Source organism: Chiloscyllium plagiosum, chromosome 10 (genome assembly GCF_004010195.1).
Source record: "Chiloscyllium plagiosum isolate BGI_BamShark_2017 chromosome 10, ASM401019v2, whole genome shotgun sequence".
Taxonomy (NCBI): domain Eukaryota; kingdom Metazoa; phylum Chordata; class Chondrichthyes; order Orectolobiformes; family Hemiscylliidae; genus Chiloscyllium; species Chiloscyllium plagiosum.
The window spans coordinates 9606993-9626424 of record NC_057719.1 but is presented as its reverse complement, the minus strand read 5'-3'; the positions used below and the strand labels follow the sequence as shown (position 1 = coordinate 9626424).

General features: G+C 42.9%; 1 protein-coding gene across 38 annotated transcripts in view; it reads left to right on the top strand.

Moving 5' to 3' along the window:
* The window catches only part of nrxn3a (neurexin 3a), a 2002176-nt gene that overhangs the window by 890998 nt on the left and 1091746 nt on the right, over positions 1–19432 (top strand). For all 38 annotated transcript variants that reach the window (XR_006312691.1, XR_006312690.1, XR_006312692.1 and 35 more), the window contains 3 exons: positions 10024–10405; positions 12467–12657; positions 13625–13798. Coding sequence is in view for 35 of the 38 variants with exons in the window: in XM_043697017.1 (XP_043552952.1) it covers positions 10024–10405; positions 12467–12657; positions 13625–13798 (747 nt within the window). In the remaining 3 variants the exon portion in view is untranslated. The remainder of the gene's footprint in view (positions 1–10023; positions 10406–12466; positions 12658–13624; positions 13799–19432) is intronic.

Below are 19432 nucleotides of genomic sequence, written 5' to 3'. Positions count from 1 at the left end.
TGGTGAGCTGCCTTCTTGAATCACTGCAGTCCACTTGCTGTGGGTTGACCCGCAATGCTGGTAGGGAGGGAATTCCAGGATTTTGACTCAACAACTGTGAAGGAACAGTGGTATATTTTCAAGTCAGAGGGGTGAGTGGCTTGGAGGGAAACTTGGAGGTGCTGCCCATGTCCTTCCAGGTGGAAGTGGTCATGGGTTTGGAAGGTGCTGTCTAAGGATCTTTGGTGAATTTCAAAGGGAAAACTGTAATCAACAAGTGCTCAGGTTTTCTGGAGAGATTTTCATCTTGGAAGAACAATGTGCACAGGGAACCTACATTTCTTCCTGTCTATTAACAAGATGCAAAATCTGCCAGGCTCCATTATGAGTGTTCATTCTCCCTAATTCATGTTTCTTAGTGAAATCCATTCCTGGACATTATATGCACATGAGCAAGGAAAAGCCCCTTGAGTTTTTTTTTTCTCTAAATGAATGATGTTTACAAGTGTTCCCCAAACACTTTCATAAACTCGTGTCACATTAATGCAACTAAAAAAGAACAAATTTTTAGTCATTTCAAAATAAGCTAATCCTGCAGCAAAGCTTGCTGTGATCAATATAACACAAAACTCATCAAGTCACTTTTAATCAGGATATCATTCACTAGAATTTCTACTTTCTTGGCAAGAAGAAATGTATTTGATGATTCTCTTGTTCTGGAGCTTGCTTTCTGTGTAGTCATTGCTGGGATTAGCCAGCAGGTGGCATTTGGCCACTGCCGAGAGCTTGAATTGCAACTCAGCAACAGCCAGAGATGGTTCTGAGCTCAGTGGTTAATGCTTTACAACACGGGGAAATCATCGAGACAACAGCGTTGAGAATCAGGACAAACAAAATCATGGTCAGCAGCATTTCATACGACAGAGTTGATTTGAACCCACACCCAAATAAACATGAAGCACCAAGCTCGTATTCAGCCTGGAGAGGAGTGAGGCGGCGGTGGGGAGGGGAGGAGGTGAGAGAGTGAGAAACTGGAATAAAGTGAACACCTTCCATACTTGCAATGCAACCCTGTTCTCTGCCCTTGAGGGGATAAGTAAAACCTTCCTATGAATCATCAAAAGATGCCTTTCCTGTATGTCACCTCCCATGCCTGATTCACAGCATTTTTGGGCTTCAATGACTCCATCTTTATGCCTTCTTCTATTGATATTCATGGACAAACTCATTTTTCCTTTGTCTTTGATGTTACTCTTTCATACCAGATGCTTCTTTTCTTCCCAACCCCTGGTAACTCTGAATAAAATCAACGACCATCCAAGAATTGAATAATGTGAGGAAGCTCTAACAGTAAGAGTTGAAGTGGACCATTCAGCCCATTGAGTTTGGTCCACCACTCAATGAGACCACAGCTGATCCAATAATCCTCAACTCCACGTACCAGCATTTTCACCACTACCCTTACTTCCCTTGCTGATTGAAAATCTGTCTATTCAGTCTTATATATACTCAGTGGCCCTGCCTCAACAGCACTAAAGAAATTAAACCGATTCAGTACCTTTTCAGACAGGTTAAAAATCACACAACACCAGGTTACATTCTCAGAGAGAATATTCCTCCTCTTCTCCATTTAAATGTGTGACCCCCCTTACTTTGTGATGATGCTCTCTGGTCCTCGACTCGTACAGGGAAGCAACTTCTCTGCATCTACCCTGTCAAGCCCCCTCAGAATCTTTTCAATAAGATTTTACCTCATTCCTCTAAATTTCAATGAGCACAGGTCAAACCTATTCAAACTTCTTCTGAAGAAAATCCCTCCATATGTGGAATCAGCCAAGTGAATCTTCCCTGGACTGCCTCCAATGTCGGTGTATCTTTCCTGAGATTAAGGGACCAAAAGTGTTCACAGTATTCCAACTGTGGCCTGACTAGTATCGTGTACAGATTTTACCAAACCTCCCTCCCTTTACACTCCATTTCTTTCAAAATAAAGGCCAACATTCAATTTGCCTTCCCTATTAACTGCTGAACTTGGATGCTAGCTTTTTTTTTATCCTTACACGTTCACACCTAAAACTCTCTGTTCTGTAGCCTTCTTCAGTCTCTGATCTGTTTAAATAATACTCAGCTCACCTATTCTTTCTGCCAAAATCCATAACCTCACATTTTCCCACATTATATTCTGTTGGCCCAAGCTTCACTCACTCACTTAACCCGTCCACGTCCCTTCGTGAGGCTTTTTGTACCACCATCACCGCTTGCCTTCCCACCTATTTTTGTGTCATCAAACTGGATTCTGTCACAAATCATTCTTATATTTTGTAAATAATTGTGGTCCTGGCACTGGTCACCATGATCCCACATCACCGTCCTGAAAATGCTCTCTTTATCCCAACTCACTGTGTTCTAATAGTTAGACAACCTTATGTCCATACAAATAAAATATCCACAACATTACAGGTTCTTACCTTAAGTAACCCTGTGTGCGCTATCAATGCCTTTAGGAAATCAAAGTATATTACATCTACTGATTCCCCTTTATCTAACTTGCTTGTTACCTCTTTAAAGAAGCCTAATAACATAGGCTTCGTGAAGCATGCTGATTCTGTTTGAAGATATTAAGTGTTTCAAAATGTTCTGCGATTATATCCTTTCTAAAACTTTAACATTGTCCCAGTGGTAGATGTTAAACAATACACTTAATGGTAAGGTCCTGGGGAGTGTTGCTGAACAAAGAGACCTTGGAGTTCAGGTTCATAGTTCCTTGAAAGTAGAGTCGCAGGTAAATAGGATAGTAAAGAAGGCGTTTTCTTTTATTAATCAGAGTATTGAGTACAGGAGTTGGGAAGTCATGTTGCGGCTGTACAGGACATTGGTTAGACCACTTTTTGAATATTGTGTGCGATTCTGGCCTCTTTCCTATCGGAAAGATGTTGTGAAACTTGAAAAGGTTCAGAAAAGATTTACAAGGATGTTGTCAGGGTTGGAGGATTTGAGCTATCTGGAGGGGTTGAATAGGCTGGGGCTGTTTTCCCTGGATCGTTGGAGGCTGACGGGTGACCTTATAGAGGTTTATAAAATCATGAGGGCCATGGATAGGGTAAAGAGATAAAGTCTCTTCCCTGGGGTCGGGGAGTCCAGAACTAGAGGGCATAGGTTTAGGGTGAGAGAGGAAAAAATATAAAAGAGACCTAAGGGGCAACTTTTTCATACAGAGGGTGGTACGTGTATGGAATGAGCTGCCAGAGAAAGTGGTGGAGACTGGTACAATTGCAATATTTAAAAGGCATCTGGATGGGTACATGAATAGGAAGGGTTTGGAGGGATATGGGCCGGGTGCTGACAGGTGGGACTAGATTGGGTTGGGTTGGGTTGGGATATCTGGTCCACATGGACGAGTTGGACCAAAGTGTCTGTTTCTGTGCTGTGCATCTCTATGACTCTATGACTCTAGCTCAGCCTTTAGCTACCTGTGTTTTTTAATCTCTCTCCCCTTTTAAGTAAAGGGGTTAAATTGGTATTTTTCCAATCTACTGGGACTTTTCCAGAATATAAGGATGCTTGAAAGATTGCTACCAGTCCATCCACTGTCTCTGCAGTTATTTATTTAAATTGCAAGGATGCAACACATTATGGGAGCTCTCTATCTTTAACCCCATTAATTTTCCAAGTATTACGTTCTCCCCGTGTCTGCGTGGGTTTTCTCCGGGTGCTCCGGTTTCCTCCCACCATCCAAAGATGTGCAGGGTCAGGTGAATTGGCCATACTAAATTTTCTGTAGTGTTAGGTAAGGGGTAAATGTAGGGGTAGGGGTATGGGTGGGTTTCGCTTCGGCGGGTCGGTGTGGACTTGTTGGGCCGAAGGGCCTGCTTCCACACTGTAATCTAATCTAAATCTAAATCTAAATCTAATTATTTCTCTTGTTGGTTTATGGTAGATGTTTCCTCCCTTTTCTTTTGTTCTTCATTACTGAGTATATTTGGAATGCTATGGTGTCCCCGCCATGAAAACTGATGTAAAGTACCTATACAACTCCTCTGTCATTTCCTGGCTACCCAGTGTTACCTTTCCAGCATCAATCTCTAAGTCCACTTTGGCCTTTCTCTTTTTATATATTTAAAGAAGCACTTACTGTTTGTTTTCCCTCATATTTTATTTCCCCTCTTTGCAAAGTATTTGGTCATCATTTGTTGGTTTTTAAAACTTTCCCAATCCCTGCTGTAAGAAGGGTGTTGTGAAACTTGTAAGGGTTCAGAAAAGATTTACAAGGATGTTGCAGGGGTTGGACGGTTTGAGCTACAGGGAGAGGCTGACTAGGCTGGGGCTGTTTTCCCTGGCGCGTCAGAGGCTGAGGGGTGACCGAAGCTTCATCCGGAGGCTCATTGATGATGTTATCTAGTATGGTGACGAAACATCTGAAAATGAACCTTCCAGCTCAGCGAGCAAACCTACATCCCTTTAAAAAGCATCTGGATGGGTACATGAATGGGAAGGATTCAGAGGAATACCGGCCAAATACTGGCAAAAGGGACTGGATTGATTTCTGATATCAGGCAGGCATGGCCAGAAGGGTCTGTTTCCGTGCTGTGTATCTCTGTGAGTATGACTCTGGCCTCCCAATAATCTTTGCCACATTGTATCTTTTTCTTTCAATTTGATATTACTTCCTTGGGTAACCATTGTTGATTAATACTCTTCCTAGAATCCTACTTCCTCTCTTACACTACAATACTCCTGATCACAATACCAGGAAAAGATGATCGTTGATGCTTCTCTGGTTTCTTCTTCCACATCTTTCCTTCCTTCTCCATTGGAACTTTTCTTGCCTAACTATTTAATTGACTATATTTACTCTTCCATGAGCTGAGTTTTTCCCTCATGCTCTTTCGCTGTCCCTGATCTTTTTCCTGTGTGTTCTCTCCTTGCTGTGTTGAAAATGTCATCTCTTATTCCCTCTATTTACCAGGCCTCCAAGATTACGAACAGCGGGTCGGGCAGCATCTGTGAAGAGAAATCAAAGTTAATGCTTTGAGTCCAGTGACCGTTGAGGATTGCTGAATCTGAAACGTTAACTTTGATTTCTCTTCACAGACGCTGCCAGGCATGCTGAGCTTTTCCAGCAACTTATGTTTTTGTTTCTGATTTACAGCATCTGAAGTTCTTGTGGTTTTTCTAAAATTATTATATCTCTTACCTCCCTTATTTCTCTGTTCTCAGGCAATGGCTTTATTAAAACGTAGGTTATCTTTGAATTCTTTACAAAGTTCGTTAAAAGTAAGTTTCTTTTTCTAAATGAAGGGGAAACGAGTACTTGATCTTTAACTTCCGAAAACAATTAAAGTACTGATCTTTGACAGTGTCTTCCATTTCTGCAGCACTGTAAGGTAAAGGTGAAGTCACCATGGTCTCAGAGGACCATGAGGGTGCTCTCTCGTTACAGAGAGATCACTGTGAAGGCCCCACCTTTCCCCTCACGTGAGACATGGTGAACTTCAAGTGACATTGCACCACACCTTCGGAAAGTCTCTTATATTTCACCGATTTTGAAGAGCAATGATTTTTGGTAACTTCCTGAAACACAGTCCATCAGACCACAGGGCTGCACTCACATTAGAGAGAGAGGGAGAGAGAGATAGACAAGTGGTTGTGGTTTAACCTGAGGGTCACCATGTCTCAGAAGGGTTGAGAAGGATAGTCCTTCGTGATACTCTCAGATATATAAGGAAAGATATGCAACATTATGAAGTTCGGTTCTGAAAATGTGTTCAGAAGTAAACTCATCCTTGGGCTTGGTATCACTCCAAATCATGCATTAAGTGACTCTTTTTATAATGAATTAATACTACTCATGAAAGTCGCTTCATAGAAGCTTGCAATTGTTACCAAGTCTTCAGAAGCTAGTCATTTTTTCCATTCTTCTGTTGATGCTGCAACCTTCCATATTTCCAATATAAATCCAGTCAACAATTTGTTTTAAGAACTCAAGATCCCAAGCTAAGCCTCGTCGAACCACAGCATTACAAGAGCTGTACTCAAAAACCAAAAGAACTGCAGATGCTGAAAATCAGAGACAGAAACAGAAAATGCTGGGAAAAACTCAGCAGGTCTGGCAGCATCTATGGAGAGAAAGTCATTCTGAAGAATAATCACTGTCGCCACAATATTAACTCTGCTTTCTCTCCACTGGTGCTGCCAGACCTGCTGAGCTTTTTCCAGCAATTTCTGTTTCTAATTCAGAACTGTAATCTTGTAGGAGTTTGTGATAACAATTAGAAACTGGAAGTAGATTGTTTGACCCATCCCGTACATAGATTAGCAGTACAGTTGTGGTGACTTCAGCATGGTTGTTGATTATGGTCAAGTAATGGTGATCTCGAAAGTATATTTGCAGTCTACGAGTGTTGCTCAAAGTGAAAATTACACAAAAACCTTGCACTGGAACTCAAGTTTGGAGTATAAATTGATTGAGAAGCTCGGAGAAGCTATAGATCTGAAAAGATGAGGAAGAATTCCCTCTTCCCAAGGTGCATCAGGGTTGCCATGCAGTTGATTTTTTTCTTGCATTTCCAATTCCCTGGACTTTTCTAGAATGTAAGAATTCCTGGAAGATTATGATCAATGCATTCACTGTATCTGTAGCTATCTCTTCAAACCCCAAGGATACAACCCATCGAAGGAAGTAAAGGAATTCTTAAACCTCCCAAGGAGCAATCAACTGACACAAACAGTTGGGAAGTGAATACACCCTTGGGCTTGGTACCTCTCCAAATAATGCATCAAGTGACTTTTTGTTAATGATTAATTTTGATTTTGAAGTACCAGACAGCTGTTTCTATTAGCGGGACGTGATTCCAGACTACTTTTATTAAGTCAGTAGGTAAGTAGGAACTAAGTAGACAGTGAAGAAAAGATTTTCTAGGATTAGAAAGGGATCTTGATCGAATGAGTCAATGGGCTGAAAAATGGCAGATGGAGTTCAATCTAGATAAATGTGAGGTATTATTGCATTTTGGTATGACAAGCAAGGAAAGGGCTTATACAATTAATAGAAGGGCATTGGGTAGTGTTGTATAATGGAGAGACATAGGGGTGCAGGTGCATAATTCTTCAAAGTTTACATCACATATTGACAGGGTGGTTAAAAAGGCATTTGGCATGCTTGCCTTCATTACTCAGTCCTTTGAGTGTAGGGTTTGGGATATCATGTTGAGATTGTACAGGACATTGCTGAGGCCTCTTCTGGAATACTGTGTCCAGTTCTGGTCACCCAGTTTTGGAGCAATGTTATTAAGCTGGAGAGGGCTCAGGAGAGATTTACCAGGATGTTGCCAGGTTTGAGTTCTAATGAAAGGGTGGAGAGGCTGGGACTATTTTCACTGGTGTGTAGGAGGTTGAAAGGCGACCTTCTCGGAATGTATAAAATAATAAGGAACATAGATATGGTTAATGGTAGTTGTCTTTTCCTTAGGATAGGGGATTTCAAGTCTAGGGGGCACATTTTTAAGGTGAAGAGACAAATGTTTTACTCAGAGGGTGACTCGCATGTGGAATGAACTCCCTGGTGGATGTGGGTACAATTTCAATGTTTAAAAGGCATTTGGGTGTGTACATGACTAGGAAAGGTTTGGCAAGATATGGGCTAAGAACAGGCAGGTGCACTATTTAGTTTGGGATTATGTTTGAGATGGACTGTTTGGACCGAAGGGTCTGTCTCTGTGCTGTAAGACCCTATGACTGTATAAGTAAGCCAATGCACTCGAGAGCAAGTCCATGGAGTCTGAGTGGCCGTGATGGTCCCAAACTATAAATCTAAGCACAGTAAGTTAGGAAGATTATTAGTTCACATAGTTACAAGATACTCTGAGCAAAATATTGAAGTAGAGTTATAGAGTCATAGAGATGTACAGCATGGAAACAGACCCTTCAGTCCAACCCATCCATGCTGACCAGATATCCCAACCCAATCTAGTCCCACCTGCCAGCCCTGGCCCATATCCCTCCAAACCCTTCCTATTCAGATACCCATTCAGATGCCTCTTAAATGTTGCAATTATACCAGCCTCCACCACTTCCTCTGGCAGCCCATTCCACACATGCACCACCCTCTGCGTTAAAAGGTTGTGCCTTAGGTCTCTTTTGTATCTTTCCCCTCTCACCCTGGACACCCCCACCCCAGGGAATAGACTTTGTTTATTTACCCGACCCATGCCCCGCATGATTTTGTAAACCTCTATAAGGTCACCCCTTAGCCTCTGATACTTCAGGGAAAACAGTCTCAACCTGTTCAGCCTCTCCCTACAGCTCAAATCCTCCAAACCGGGAACATCCTTGTAAATCTTTTCTGAACCCTTTCAAATTTCACAACACCTTTCTGATAGGAAAGAGACCAGAATTACACACAATATTTCAACAGTGGCCTAACCAATGTTCTGTATAGCCGCAACATGACCTCCCAAATCTTGTACTCAATACTCTGACCAATAAAGGAAAGCATACCAAATGCCTTCTTTACTGTCCTATCTACCTGTGACTCTACTTTCAAGTACTGTAATACATGTGTTACATTATGATTCACACATGTATTGGGACATAATTTTTAACCGTTTCACCACATTCCACTACTTGGAATTTTACACCACACTGTCCTATCTACCTGTGACTCTACTTTCAAGTACTGTATTGGGCATGTTACCATAATGGTTATGTTATTGAACGAGTAATCTTGAGGCAGGTTCAAACCCTATATGCTCATTGGAGCATGAAAATTCAGTTCAAAACATTTTTGTAATACATTCATAGGATGTGGGCATCCCTGGCTGGCCCAGCATTTGGTATCCATCCCTAGTTGCCCTTGAGAAGGTGATGACAACCTATCCCCTTGAACTGCTGCAGCCCATTTATTGTAGGTACTCCCACATTGCTTTTAGTGAGTTTCAGTATTTTGATCAGTGGCAGTGAACAAGAACAGTGATATATCTTGGAAGACACAATAGTGTATGGCTTGGAGGAGGACTTGAGAATAATGGTGTTCCCATGTATCTGCTGCCCTTGTACTTTTAGCTGGAAGTGCTTGTGGGTTTCCAAAGTGCTGTGTAAGGAACCTTGGAGAAGATCTGATGAAAATATGGAATAGAGAGTCAATATCAGCAATTACGATCATGAGACTATGGGAATGTTGCAAAAAGCCTGACTGGTTCACTAACGTTGTTTAGAGAAGGATATCAGCTGTCTGTACCTAGTGTAACTCACCTGTGACCCAGAAACACAACTGTACTACAGATTTTTCACTGCCTAACAATTGGCCTAAACACAGTTATTATCTCCATCTTCTCAAGAGCAGTTGGGAAAGGATAATGAACATTGGTTTTGCCATCAAAGTCCATCCACGCCCAGTCAATGAACAAATGAAAAATAGACAAACCTTTCTGAGGGCAAAGTAATGGAAGGTTTCCTATGCATCTTGTTGATGCTGAACCTGGCCCTGTTTCACTCCTTTTTTCTGTTCATAGGCTGTGGCCATCACTGGCTGGGCCAACATTTCTTGCCCATCCCTGACCACCCTAGAGAAGATAGTGGTAAGCTGCCTTCTTGCAACATCCATTGTGGGATAGATAATCCAGAGTGCTGTTTGGAAATGAGTTCCAGAATGGTGATCCAACAACACTGGAGGAACAGCGATTTATTTCTAAGCCCGGATGGTGAGGGGCTTGCAGTAACTTGCAGGGTGTTCCCATGTATATGCTGTCCTGATGAAGGGAAGGAAAATACCATCCTTACCTTGCCTGGTCTGCGTGTGACTCCAGACCCATGGCAGTGTGATTAACACTGCCCTCTGAGCTAGTAGGGATAAGCAATGAATGCTGACCTAACCAACGGTATCTATATCCTGTAAATGAATAAATTTAAAACATGGCAAACCAGGAAGGTACTATAAAAAGGAGGAAGCTGTTGTTGAATTTGTGCTTTTAGTGCTTACAAAGAGTGTTTGGGAGAAATATGAGCTGGTCAGCATTTGTGATATTGTATTTTCTTTGTTGATTTTAGGTCAAATGCTTGGTGACCACACACGACTGGAATTTCACAACATCGAGACCGGGATCATGACGGAACGACGCTTCATCTCCATTGCTCCCTCCAGCTTCATTGGGCACCTGCAGAGCTTGATGTTTAATGGAATGATGTACATCGATCTGTGCAAAAATGGGGACATTGAATACTGTGAAATAAACGCAAGGTTCGGCATGAGATCCATTATTGCAGATCCCGTCACTTTCAAAACGAAGAACAGCTATTTGACCTTGGCCACTCTGCAGGCGTACACATCCATGCATCTCTTCTTCCAGTTCAAGACCACATCTCCTGATGGATTCATTCTCTTCAACAGTGGAGATGGCAATGACTTTATCGCTGTGGAATTAGTTAAAGGGTAAGGGAGATTTTTCTCGATAGTTTGATGGTTTGGTTACTCTTCTTTTGGTCAATGGCTCATACAAATATATGAGGACCCTTTAGAATGGAGATAAGGAGAAACTTCTTTTGCCTGCAAGTGGTGAATCAGTGGAATTCATTGCCGCAGAAGGCTGTGAAGGCCAGGTATTTAAGTATATTTAAGATGGAGGTAGGAAAGTTCTTGATTGCCAAGGGGATCAAAGGTTATGGGGAGAAAGCGGGAAAGTGTTGTTGACAAACCAATCAGCCATGATCAAATGGCAGAGTAGACTCGATGGGCTGAATGGCCTAATTTCTGCTCCTTTATCTTATGGTTTTATGGAATGAGGACCAGGGCAGTCCCTTCGTTCCCTCAAGCCTGCTTACCCATGCAACAAGATCATGACTGATCTGATTATGACCCCAGCTCCATATTTCTACCCACCTTTGCTATCCTTTGACTCCATTGTTATCTCCTACTCCCATCGAAATATTCAATGGCTCCGCCTCAAATGTCTCTAGAGAAGAGAGATCCAAAAACATTTTGCTCTTTTTTTCAGGGGAAAAGGATTTTCCTCAACTCTGTATGAAATGGAAGGCACCTGATTTTTAAACATGTCTCCTACTTCTGGTCTTTCCTCTCAGTATTTATTTATTTTCCATCCCCATTTGTCCTTGAGAAGGTGATAGGTAAGCCATGGTAAAAATCCCACAGGGGGTTACGGGGATTGAATGGGGGCTTGGTTCTGGGTGGGAATCTTTTTTGGGAGGTCGGTGGTGACTTCCTGCACTGTAAGGATTCTATGGCACTGGCCTTTTCCAGGTCCTCCTGTGATTCTTGGTGCCAGCACCACTGTTAAAGAGCAGCCATGTACGCCGTCAAATGTTCACATTCTGCAGGGGTACTGCTCCGTGCCTGCCAATTGCCTGGATGTGTCAGACAGAGGTACCTCGCTTTGCTGACGTGGAACTAGAGATCCTGGTAGATGTGGAGAGAGGACGTGCACAGCCACTGCCTGCAGAATGCAGTCTGAGTGTTGGTGTCCAAGATGGAGGTCTGGAAGAGCAAGCAACGAGCTAGGGGGTGTTACTGCTCTGACCCTCACGTTGGGAATGGTCACTGTCAAAATGTGTGGCACTGGAAAAGCTCAGCAAGTCAGGCAGCATCCGACGAGCAGGAGAGCCCTTCTTCAATCCTGATGAAGAGCTTATGCCGAAACGTCGATTCTCCTGCTCCTCAGATGCTGCCTGACCTGCTGTGCTTTTCCAGTGCCACCCTTTTCGACTCTGACTGTTCAGGATCTGCAGTCCTCGCTTTCTCCTTGAGGAAGGTCACCATCCAGTTTCTATCCAGCATGTGGGAAAATGGGAAACTATGTATCAAGGAGGCGGGGTTACATAATTGTGAGGATGTTAGCACATGCAAATAGTCCTCTCTCCACACATGAGTGAGAATCCTGTCTTGCTTTTGACACTTGGGCTGGGAAACAGAATGTTTTCCTTTCAACCTGAAGAATCTCCTCCTGCCGAGCCCACCTGATTTTTCCAGCTTCATTGTCGTTGACCATGTTGTTCAAATTCCATCCAACGTTTGAATTAATTCACTGTGCGTGGTGACATTACAAGGAAGTGCGCAAATACACTTTCTTTTGAATTCTTCAGTGTTAAAGCCCACAGTTGAGTAAGGGATACCTGGACCCGACTAGGAGAGAAAAGACTTTTGAAATGGGAAGAAAATGCATGGGGGTTTTTTCGAAAAGTGGAATTGAAGTTAAACTATGAGCCTTTGCTAGTTGCTCACAGTTTTTCTATTTCTTAAATTTGGTATTCATTTGACAAATCTTTTTTTTATTAAGCGGTATAATGTTTTCTTGCAATTGTAACTTGTAATTGCAACTTACAATAGATATTGATAGTAATTCCTAATATATGGTAGTTGATATCCTTTGTTTAGTTTGTGCAATATTTTTCAATGCATCTTCAAGATTAATGAGACAATAAATAAATCATTCATTCAGAACTTTTTCTTTTAACTTGGCAAACCCTTCTCCTCCCGTAGGTACATCCACTATGTGTTTGACCTGGGAAATGGGCCAAATGTTATCAAAGGGAACTCTGAAAAGTCCCTGAGCGACAATCAGTGGCACAATGTGGTAATTACTCGGGACAACAGCAACACACACACGCTCAAGGTGGATGCTCGATCTGTGACTCAGATCATCAATGGTGCCAAAAACCTGGACCTGAAAGGTAAGCTTCTTACAGCTGTCACCTCTCCCTGCACCCGTCAAAAACAACCCCAATTCAGTCAATGCCGCTGCAAAATGAATTCTGTTACACCCATATTTCTGTTTGGAGAGCATTTAACATCACTGATAAACCCAGGGCTGTTGATAAACACAAAGAGATTGCAATTCTGCACAGTTGTCATGGTCAATGCTTAGACCAACATTATTCATAACAACAAGAAAAATCTATCCCGGGTGGTCCTAGAACTGTGGGCATCGGGGAATCTTGGGTATTTAACACCATGTGATTTGACTTGGAGGATGTTGTGAAGTGAGTCCCCAATGTGGAGTTGGGGTCAATTGTTTAGCAAGTTCCCAGGTTGGATCCTTGGAAGTATTGGAGTCTCTGACCTCTACGGTGACCCCAGAACATCCAGTCAAGGTGGAGTGAACTGAGTAGACCCCACTATCGGTTGCATCTTTTTGGATTTTATGGACATCTGGATGGAACCAGATGTTCTCGCCTCTGAAATTGTGCCTGCTTCCCTTGTGTTGATGTAAGTAGAAGGAGAATTGTGTTTGATACAACATGGAAAATGCACAAGCGTGTGTTAGACACTGTGGAAGGATTCTCTTGGATTCAAGTCCCATCATCCCCAGAGGTGTGTAATACCAGTAAAGCTAAGATGGATCATGTTTTGAACAGTAAAGGAATTGTGGGTAATGGTGAGAAGGTGGGTAAGTGGAGCTGAGGCCATAAAAGATCAGCTGTGATCTTATTGAATGGGGGAGTGGGCTCCTAGTCTCCTCCTGCTCCTAGTTCTTAGAACATCTCTGAAAAGGTTGAATTTAAAAATATATCAGACCTTCAGCAGAAGATGGTGGCAGTGTAAGTTTCAATGGTTCAATTGTTCTATATTTGATTTTGTGTAATTGTTGTGCTTTCTGCTTATCGCAGTTTTCTTTTGCTGTCTCATTTCTCTAACCAGGTGTCCTATACATTGCTGGGCTGGCCCAAGGCATGTACAGCAATCTGCCGAAACTTGTCGCCTCCAGAGATGGGTTTCAGGGTTGCTTGGCATCTGTCGACCTCAATGGAAGGCTGCCAGATCTGATTCACGATGCGTTACATCGGAGTGGGCAAATAGATCGTGGATGTGAAGGTACAGGCTTTAGCAACTCTAGTTCAGGCTCTCTCGTCAACTCGAACAGTAGCTCAAATCCACACCAGTACATGCTTCCATCTGAGAAACTCCCCATAATGCTAACCATCATCACAGTGTCTTCCATTGTAATCATTTGTTCACCATTGGATCTGTCCATTTAAACAGTTAAACCTTCACTGTAGAACCAATGCCAAACATGTAAATCTAATCACCTTCTCTTGTATGTAACAGCAGGCATGTGAGTGCTCCTTTATATTTTGGACTTTATATATGTATGTTGTAAATGTGTAAATATATTACTTATCAAAAAAAAACCCTGCCTATCCTGATTTTATTTCTTCAAGAAACTTTTATTTTGCTCCCATCACTCAAGGTGTGGTGCATTTGCATGAATCATGGCACATTTTAAGCTTAATTGAAGTTCTGTAGACTTGCATATTTTGGATTCTGCAGTTACCTAGTGTCTTAAAAATAGAAGATGTGGAAAGAGAATAAGAGCGGGATTCTTTTTCAAGAGCCAGCATAATACTTTTTCAGCCTCCCTTGATGACGTATGTGTCACAGTGCTGTATCACTTGATCCCAGAATTGAGAAGTTCCTATACTTAATTCCCAAACTAGCAGAGTCAATTTTGGCCACAGAGACATTTGGAGTGTGTGCTACTGGCTTCAGACCCCATCAGTGCCAGGGTGGGTGGGTGAGCGAGTTGGTGGGATAGCAGTGCAGGTGACTGGACTCAGCTGTGGCTAGAGATGGGATGCCACTTCTTGATTCTGCCTCAGGAGATACATATGTGTGAATTTCACATAAGGACTGATTTGGCCATAAAGACCTCAGATTGATGTTTGACCTTCATTATCCAGACTGGCATGAAAACAATGGTTGAGTAGGAAATGCTTAAAGGTACCTGTAAATCTATTTTCCACAATGAGATATCGAACCACATGGAAAGAAGAGAAGAGAAGAGAAGAGAAGATTAGGAGATGCCTGGGAATAAAAATGCATAAAGATTTGGGTGAGACATTGACAATCTGGTAATGTAACTGGAAAAGAATTTAGAAGCCCAGACTGATGTCCTGAGCACATGGTTGAGTCTTCCTGTGGTGGGACTTCAATTGAATTACTTGGTGGCTCAGTGGTTAGCTCTGCTGTCTCACAGCACCAGGGACCCAGGTTCGATTCCAGCCTTGAGCGACTGTCTGTTTGGAGTTTGCAAACAGTGTCTGCATGGGTTTCCTCACTTACTCTGAAGGCAAATTGTCCATAGTGTCTGAGACATGCAGGCTTGGTGTATTACCATGGGATATGTAGTGTTACAGGGATAGGGTAGGGATGAGTGGAGCTGATTGGGATGCTCTTCAGATGGTTGCTGTGGACTTGATGGGCCAAATGGTCTGCTTCCACACTGGAGGGATTGTATGAACTGAGAAATATGCAACACAAAAATGCTAATCTCAGTAATGGGGTCATGCAACCACTATCGATTATTGTAAAGACCCATCTCGTTTGCTGATGCCCTTCAGGGAAGCAAATTTGCTGTCGTTACCTGTTCTGGCCTACCTGTGAGCAATGTGTGGTTAACTCTTCAATGGCTGTTGAAATAACTGAGGCAATCTCTCAGGCATAATGGCAATTAGGGATGGGAGGAAAATCATGGCTTTGCCAGCAACACCCATATTGCATGAAAAAGATAGAAACAAAAACGAACCTGAATTCCTTTGGAACAACATCCAGAGACAAAATCTATCCACTTTTTATTCTTAGTTGAGCAGTTATTGACTTTAATCTAGTTCAATTAATTTATTTTGACTGATTAATTCAATTTCGTAGCTCCCTTCCCAATTTAGTTACTGCACAGAAAAGTTTGAATGAGGCAAAGTATATTTGGCTTTGTTGGTATCAGTCTCCCTTCTCATAAGATCAATTCCCTTGTACATCTCAGATTCCAGTACTGGATAACAAGGAGAGATAAATAGAGTTGTTTTTATTATTTACTTTGTTGTGTTGTGCAGATTCCATCTGATCTCGACTGTGCAGGTTGTAGAAGAAGTAAAAATGAGAGATTAATGTAGCAGTTGTGTTGGTGAGGGCATTGCCTGCATATTTTCATAAAGGCATTCTGGGCATGGTCATAGCTTTTCCTAAAATATTTTAATTCGCATGAGATAAGACCTTCTATAATTTATTAGCATTTTATCATAAGGCTGCGGTATTAAATATCACGAGTACGTTTTATTTTTAACAGTTTCATCAAAACTGTTCAGTAAATGTACGAGTCGATTTTACTGTGAGGTGATCAATATTCTGTCTCTGGGTTCCTCATCATATTTTAATACTCAATGCAATTATTTCAAATTTGCATTAGTTAGAGTGTTTTTTGTTTTCCATTTTTGATTTTGACTTTGAATGAAATGCATCATGACACACCAATAAATTTATGCCGTATGTCAAATATAACCCCGCCATTAGATTGGACGTATCAGACAGGGATTGCATCTAAGTGAAAACAGAATGGGTTCTCGGCCAGAGAAAGGTGTCTGAAAGTCAAGCATCTATAACACACGTAATGCTGAATGCTTTCAGAACCAAGCACCTAGACTTTAATGCTACCTTTACTTAGGGGCTCACTGAGCTCTATTGGCTAGATGGCTGGTTTGCAATGTTACCAACAGTGCGTGTTCAGTTTCTGTACCCACTGACATCCTACCTTCCCATCCTTTCCCTCAGACCTGAGCCGTGGTCAAACACACCACCATTCACTGCTTTCTAATGTGACAGTGCGACTGTGGCAACATGACCTTGGAGGATAGCTCAGAGGTTAGCAGTGCTGTCTCACAGCACCAGAGACCTGGGTTTGATTCCAGCCTTGGGCGACTGTGTTGAGTTTGCCCATTCTCCCCGTGTCTGCGTGGGTTTCCTCTGGGTGTTCCGATTTCCTCCCACAGTCTAAAGATGCGTACGCTAGTTGAGTTGGCCATGGGAAATATAGGCTTACAGGGACAGGATGGGCGGATGGGTCTGGGTGGGATGCTCTTCAGTGGGTTGGTGTGGACTCAAGGGGCTGAATGGCCTGTTTCCACATTGTCGGGTTTCCATGATTCTATGAAAATGAACGTGGTTGGTGGAGTTAACTTACAGATTCACCTTGAGCTCAAAAACATTTTAATTCACTCTGTTTAGATAGGTTGTGATTCACTCTGCCACTCCGCCAGTCCATTCTGCCAAGGACATGCAGGTCCTGGGCCTCCTCCATCACCATTCCCTAACCAGCTTGCACCACAAGGAAGCACACCTCATCTTCCGCCTTGGTACTCTCCAACTACACGGCATCAATGTGGACTTCACTAGTTTCCTCATTTCCCCTCCCCCCACTTTATCCCAGTTCCAACCTTCCAACTCGGCAACGTCCTCATGACCTGTCCTACCTGGCCATCTTCTTTACCGCCTATCTGCTCCACCCTCTCCTCTGCTCCACCCTCTCCTCTATCGCATGCTCACCTACCTTCACCCCAGCCCCACACCCCTCCTATTTATCTCTCCATCCCCTTGGATCACAGCCTCATTCCTGATGAAGGGCTTATGCCCAAAACGTCAACTCTCCTGCTCCTCGGATGCTGCCTGACCTGCTGTGCTTTTCCAGCACCTCACTCTTGACTCTGATCTCCAGCTTCTACAGTCCCCAACTTCTAGGATGTGACTCACCTCCAGTGAGGTGGGACTTGAACTCTGACCTTCTGGCCTAGTGTTAGGGGCACAACCAATCCACCGACAAACGCTAAAAGACTTGAAAAGCTATACTTCTTGACACTGCACTTAGTTGTCACATAAAAGAATAAAAGAATCCCACTCAGTTATTGTAGTGTGTACCATTTACAAGATGCATTGCAGAAATTTGCCAGTGATCCTCAGACAGCACCTTCCAAACCCACAACCACTTCCATCTAGAAGGACAAGGGCAGCAGATGTATGGGAACACCAGCACCTGCAAGTTCCCCTCCAAGCCACTGACATCTGTCACTGGGTCGAAATCCTGGAATTCCCTCCCTAAGGACTACCTATTGCAGACAGACTGCAGTGGTTCAAGAAGGCAGCTCACTGTCACATTCTCAAGGGCAACTAGAGAACGGGCAATAAATGCTGGCAAAACCAATGACATCCACATCATGTGTGAGTTTTAAAGAATCATTTTAAATTGTATAGATCAGTTGCCCGCAAGGTGTATGGTCATGATGAAGTATCCTTACAAAACCTTCATGAATGCACTAAGAATTCTCAACAGCATGAGTAAAATCCTCATTTTCGTTATCTATTTAATAATTTCCTTACATTTCCGTAAATGAATCAGATCGAGAGCAGACACAGTGATTGATGGAGAACCTCCATAGGTCTGTCATATTTGTGGAGAGAGGAACAGAGTTAACACCCTGAGTCCGAACTGACCTCTTTAAAACCCCAATTCAGCATCACTAACTTTAGACTGCAGAAAAGTCATATCGGACTCAAACATTAACTTTCTCCCGCCTCTGCAGATGTGGCCAGGCCTGCTGAGTTTCTCCAGTATTTCTGTGTTTGTTTCACATTTTCAGCTTCCACAGTGTTTTAGACAATGACAATAGACAATAGACTATAGGTGCAGGAGTAGGCCATTCAACCCTTCGAGCCTGCACCGCCATTCAATATAATCATGGCTGATCATTCCTAATCAGTATCCTGTTCCTGCCTTATCTCCATAACCCTTGATTCCACTATCTTTGAGAGCTCTATCCAACTCTTTCTTAAATGAATCCAGAGAATGGGCTTTCACTGCCCTCTGGGGCAGAGCATTCCACACAGCCACCACTCTCTGGGTGAAGAAGTTTCTCCTCATCTCTGTCCTAAATGGCCTACCCCGTACTTTTAAGCTGTGTCCTCTGTTTCGGCACTCACCCCACAGCGGAAACATGTTGCCTGCCGCCAGAGTGTCCAATCCTTTAATAATCTTATATGTCTCAATCAGATCCCCTCTCAATCTTCGAAACTCAAGGGTATACAAGCCCACTCGCTTCAGTCCTTCAGTGTAAGGTAATCCCACCATTCTAGGAATTGATCTCGTGAACCTACGCTGCACTCCCTCAATAGCCAGAATGTCTTTCCTCAAATTTGGAGAACAGAACTGCACACAGTACTCCAGGTGTGGTCCCACCAGGGCCCTGTACAGCTGCAGAAACACCTCTTTGCTTCTATACTCAATTCCTCTTGTTATGAAGGCCAGCATGCTATTAGCCTTCTTCACTACCTGCTGCACCTGCATGCTTACCTTCATTGACTGGTGTACAAGAACACCCAGATCTCGCTGTACTGCCCCTTTACCTAAATTGATTCCACTTAGGTGGTAATCTGCCTTCCTGTTCTTGCCACCAAAGTGGATAAGGATCCATTTATCCACGTGAAAGTGCATCTGCCATGCATCTGAGCACTCACCTAACTTGTCCAGGTCACCCTGTAATCTCCTAACATCCTCATCACATTTCACCCTGCCACCCAGCTGATGAAATTTGCGAATGTTATTGCTAATACCATCTTGTATATCCTGAAGATAGATTGTAAAAAGCTGCGGTCCCAGTACTGATCCGTGCGGTACCCCACTGGTCA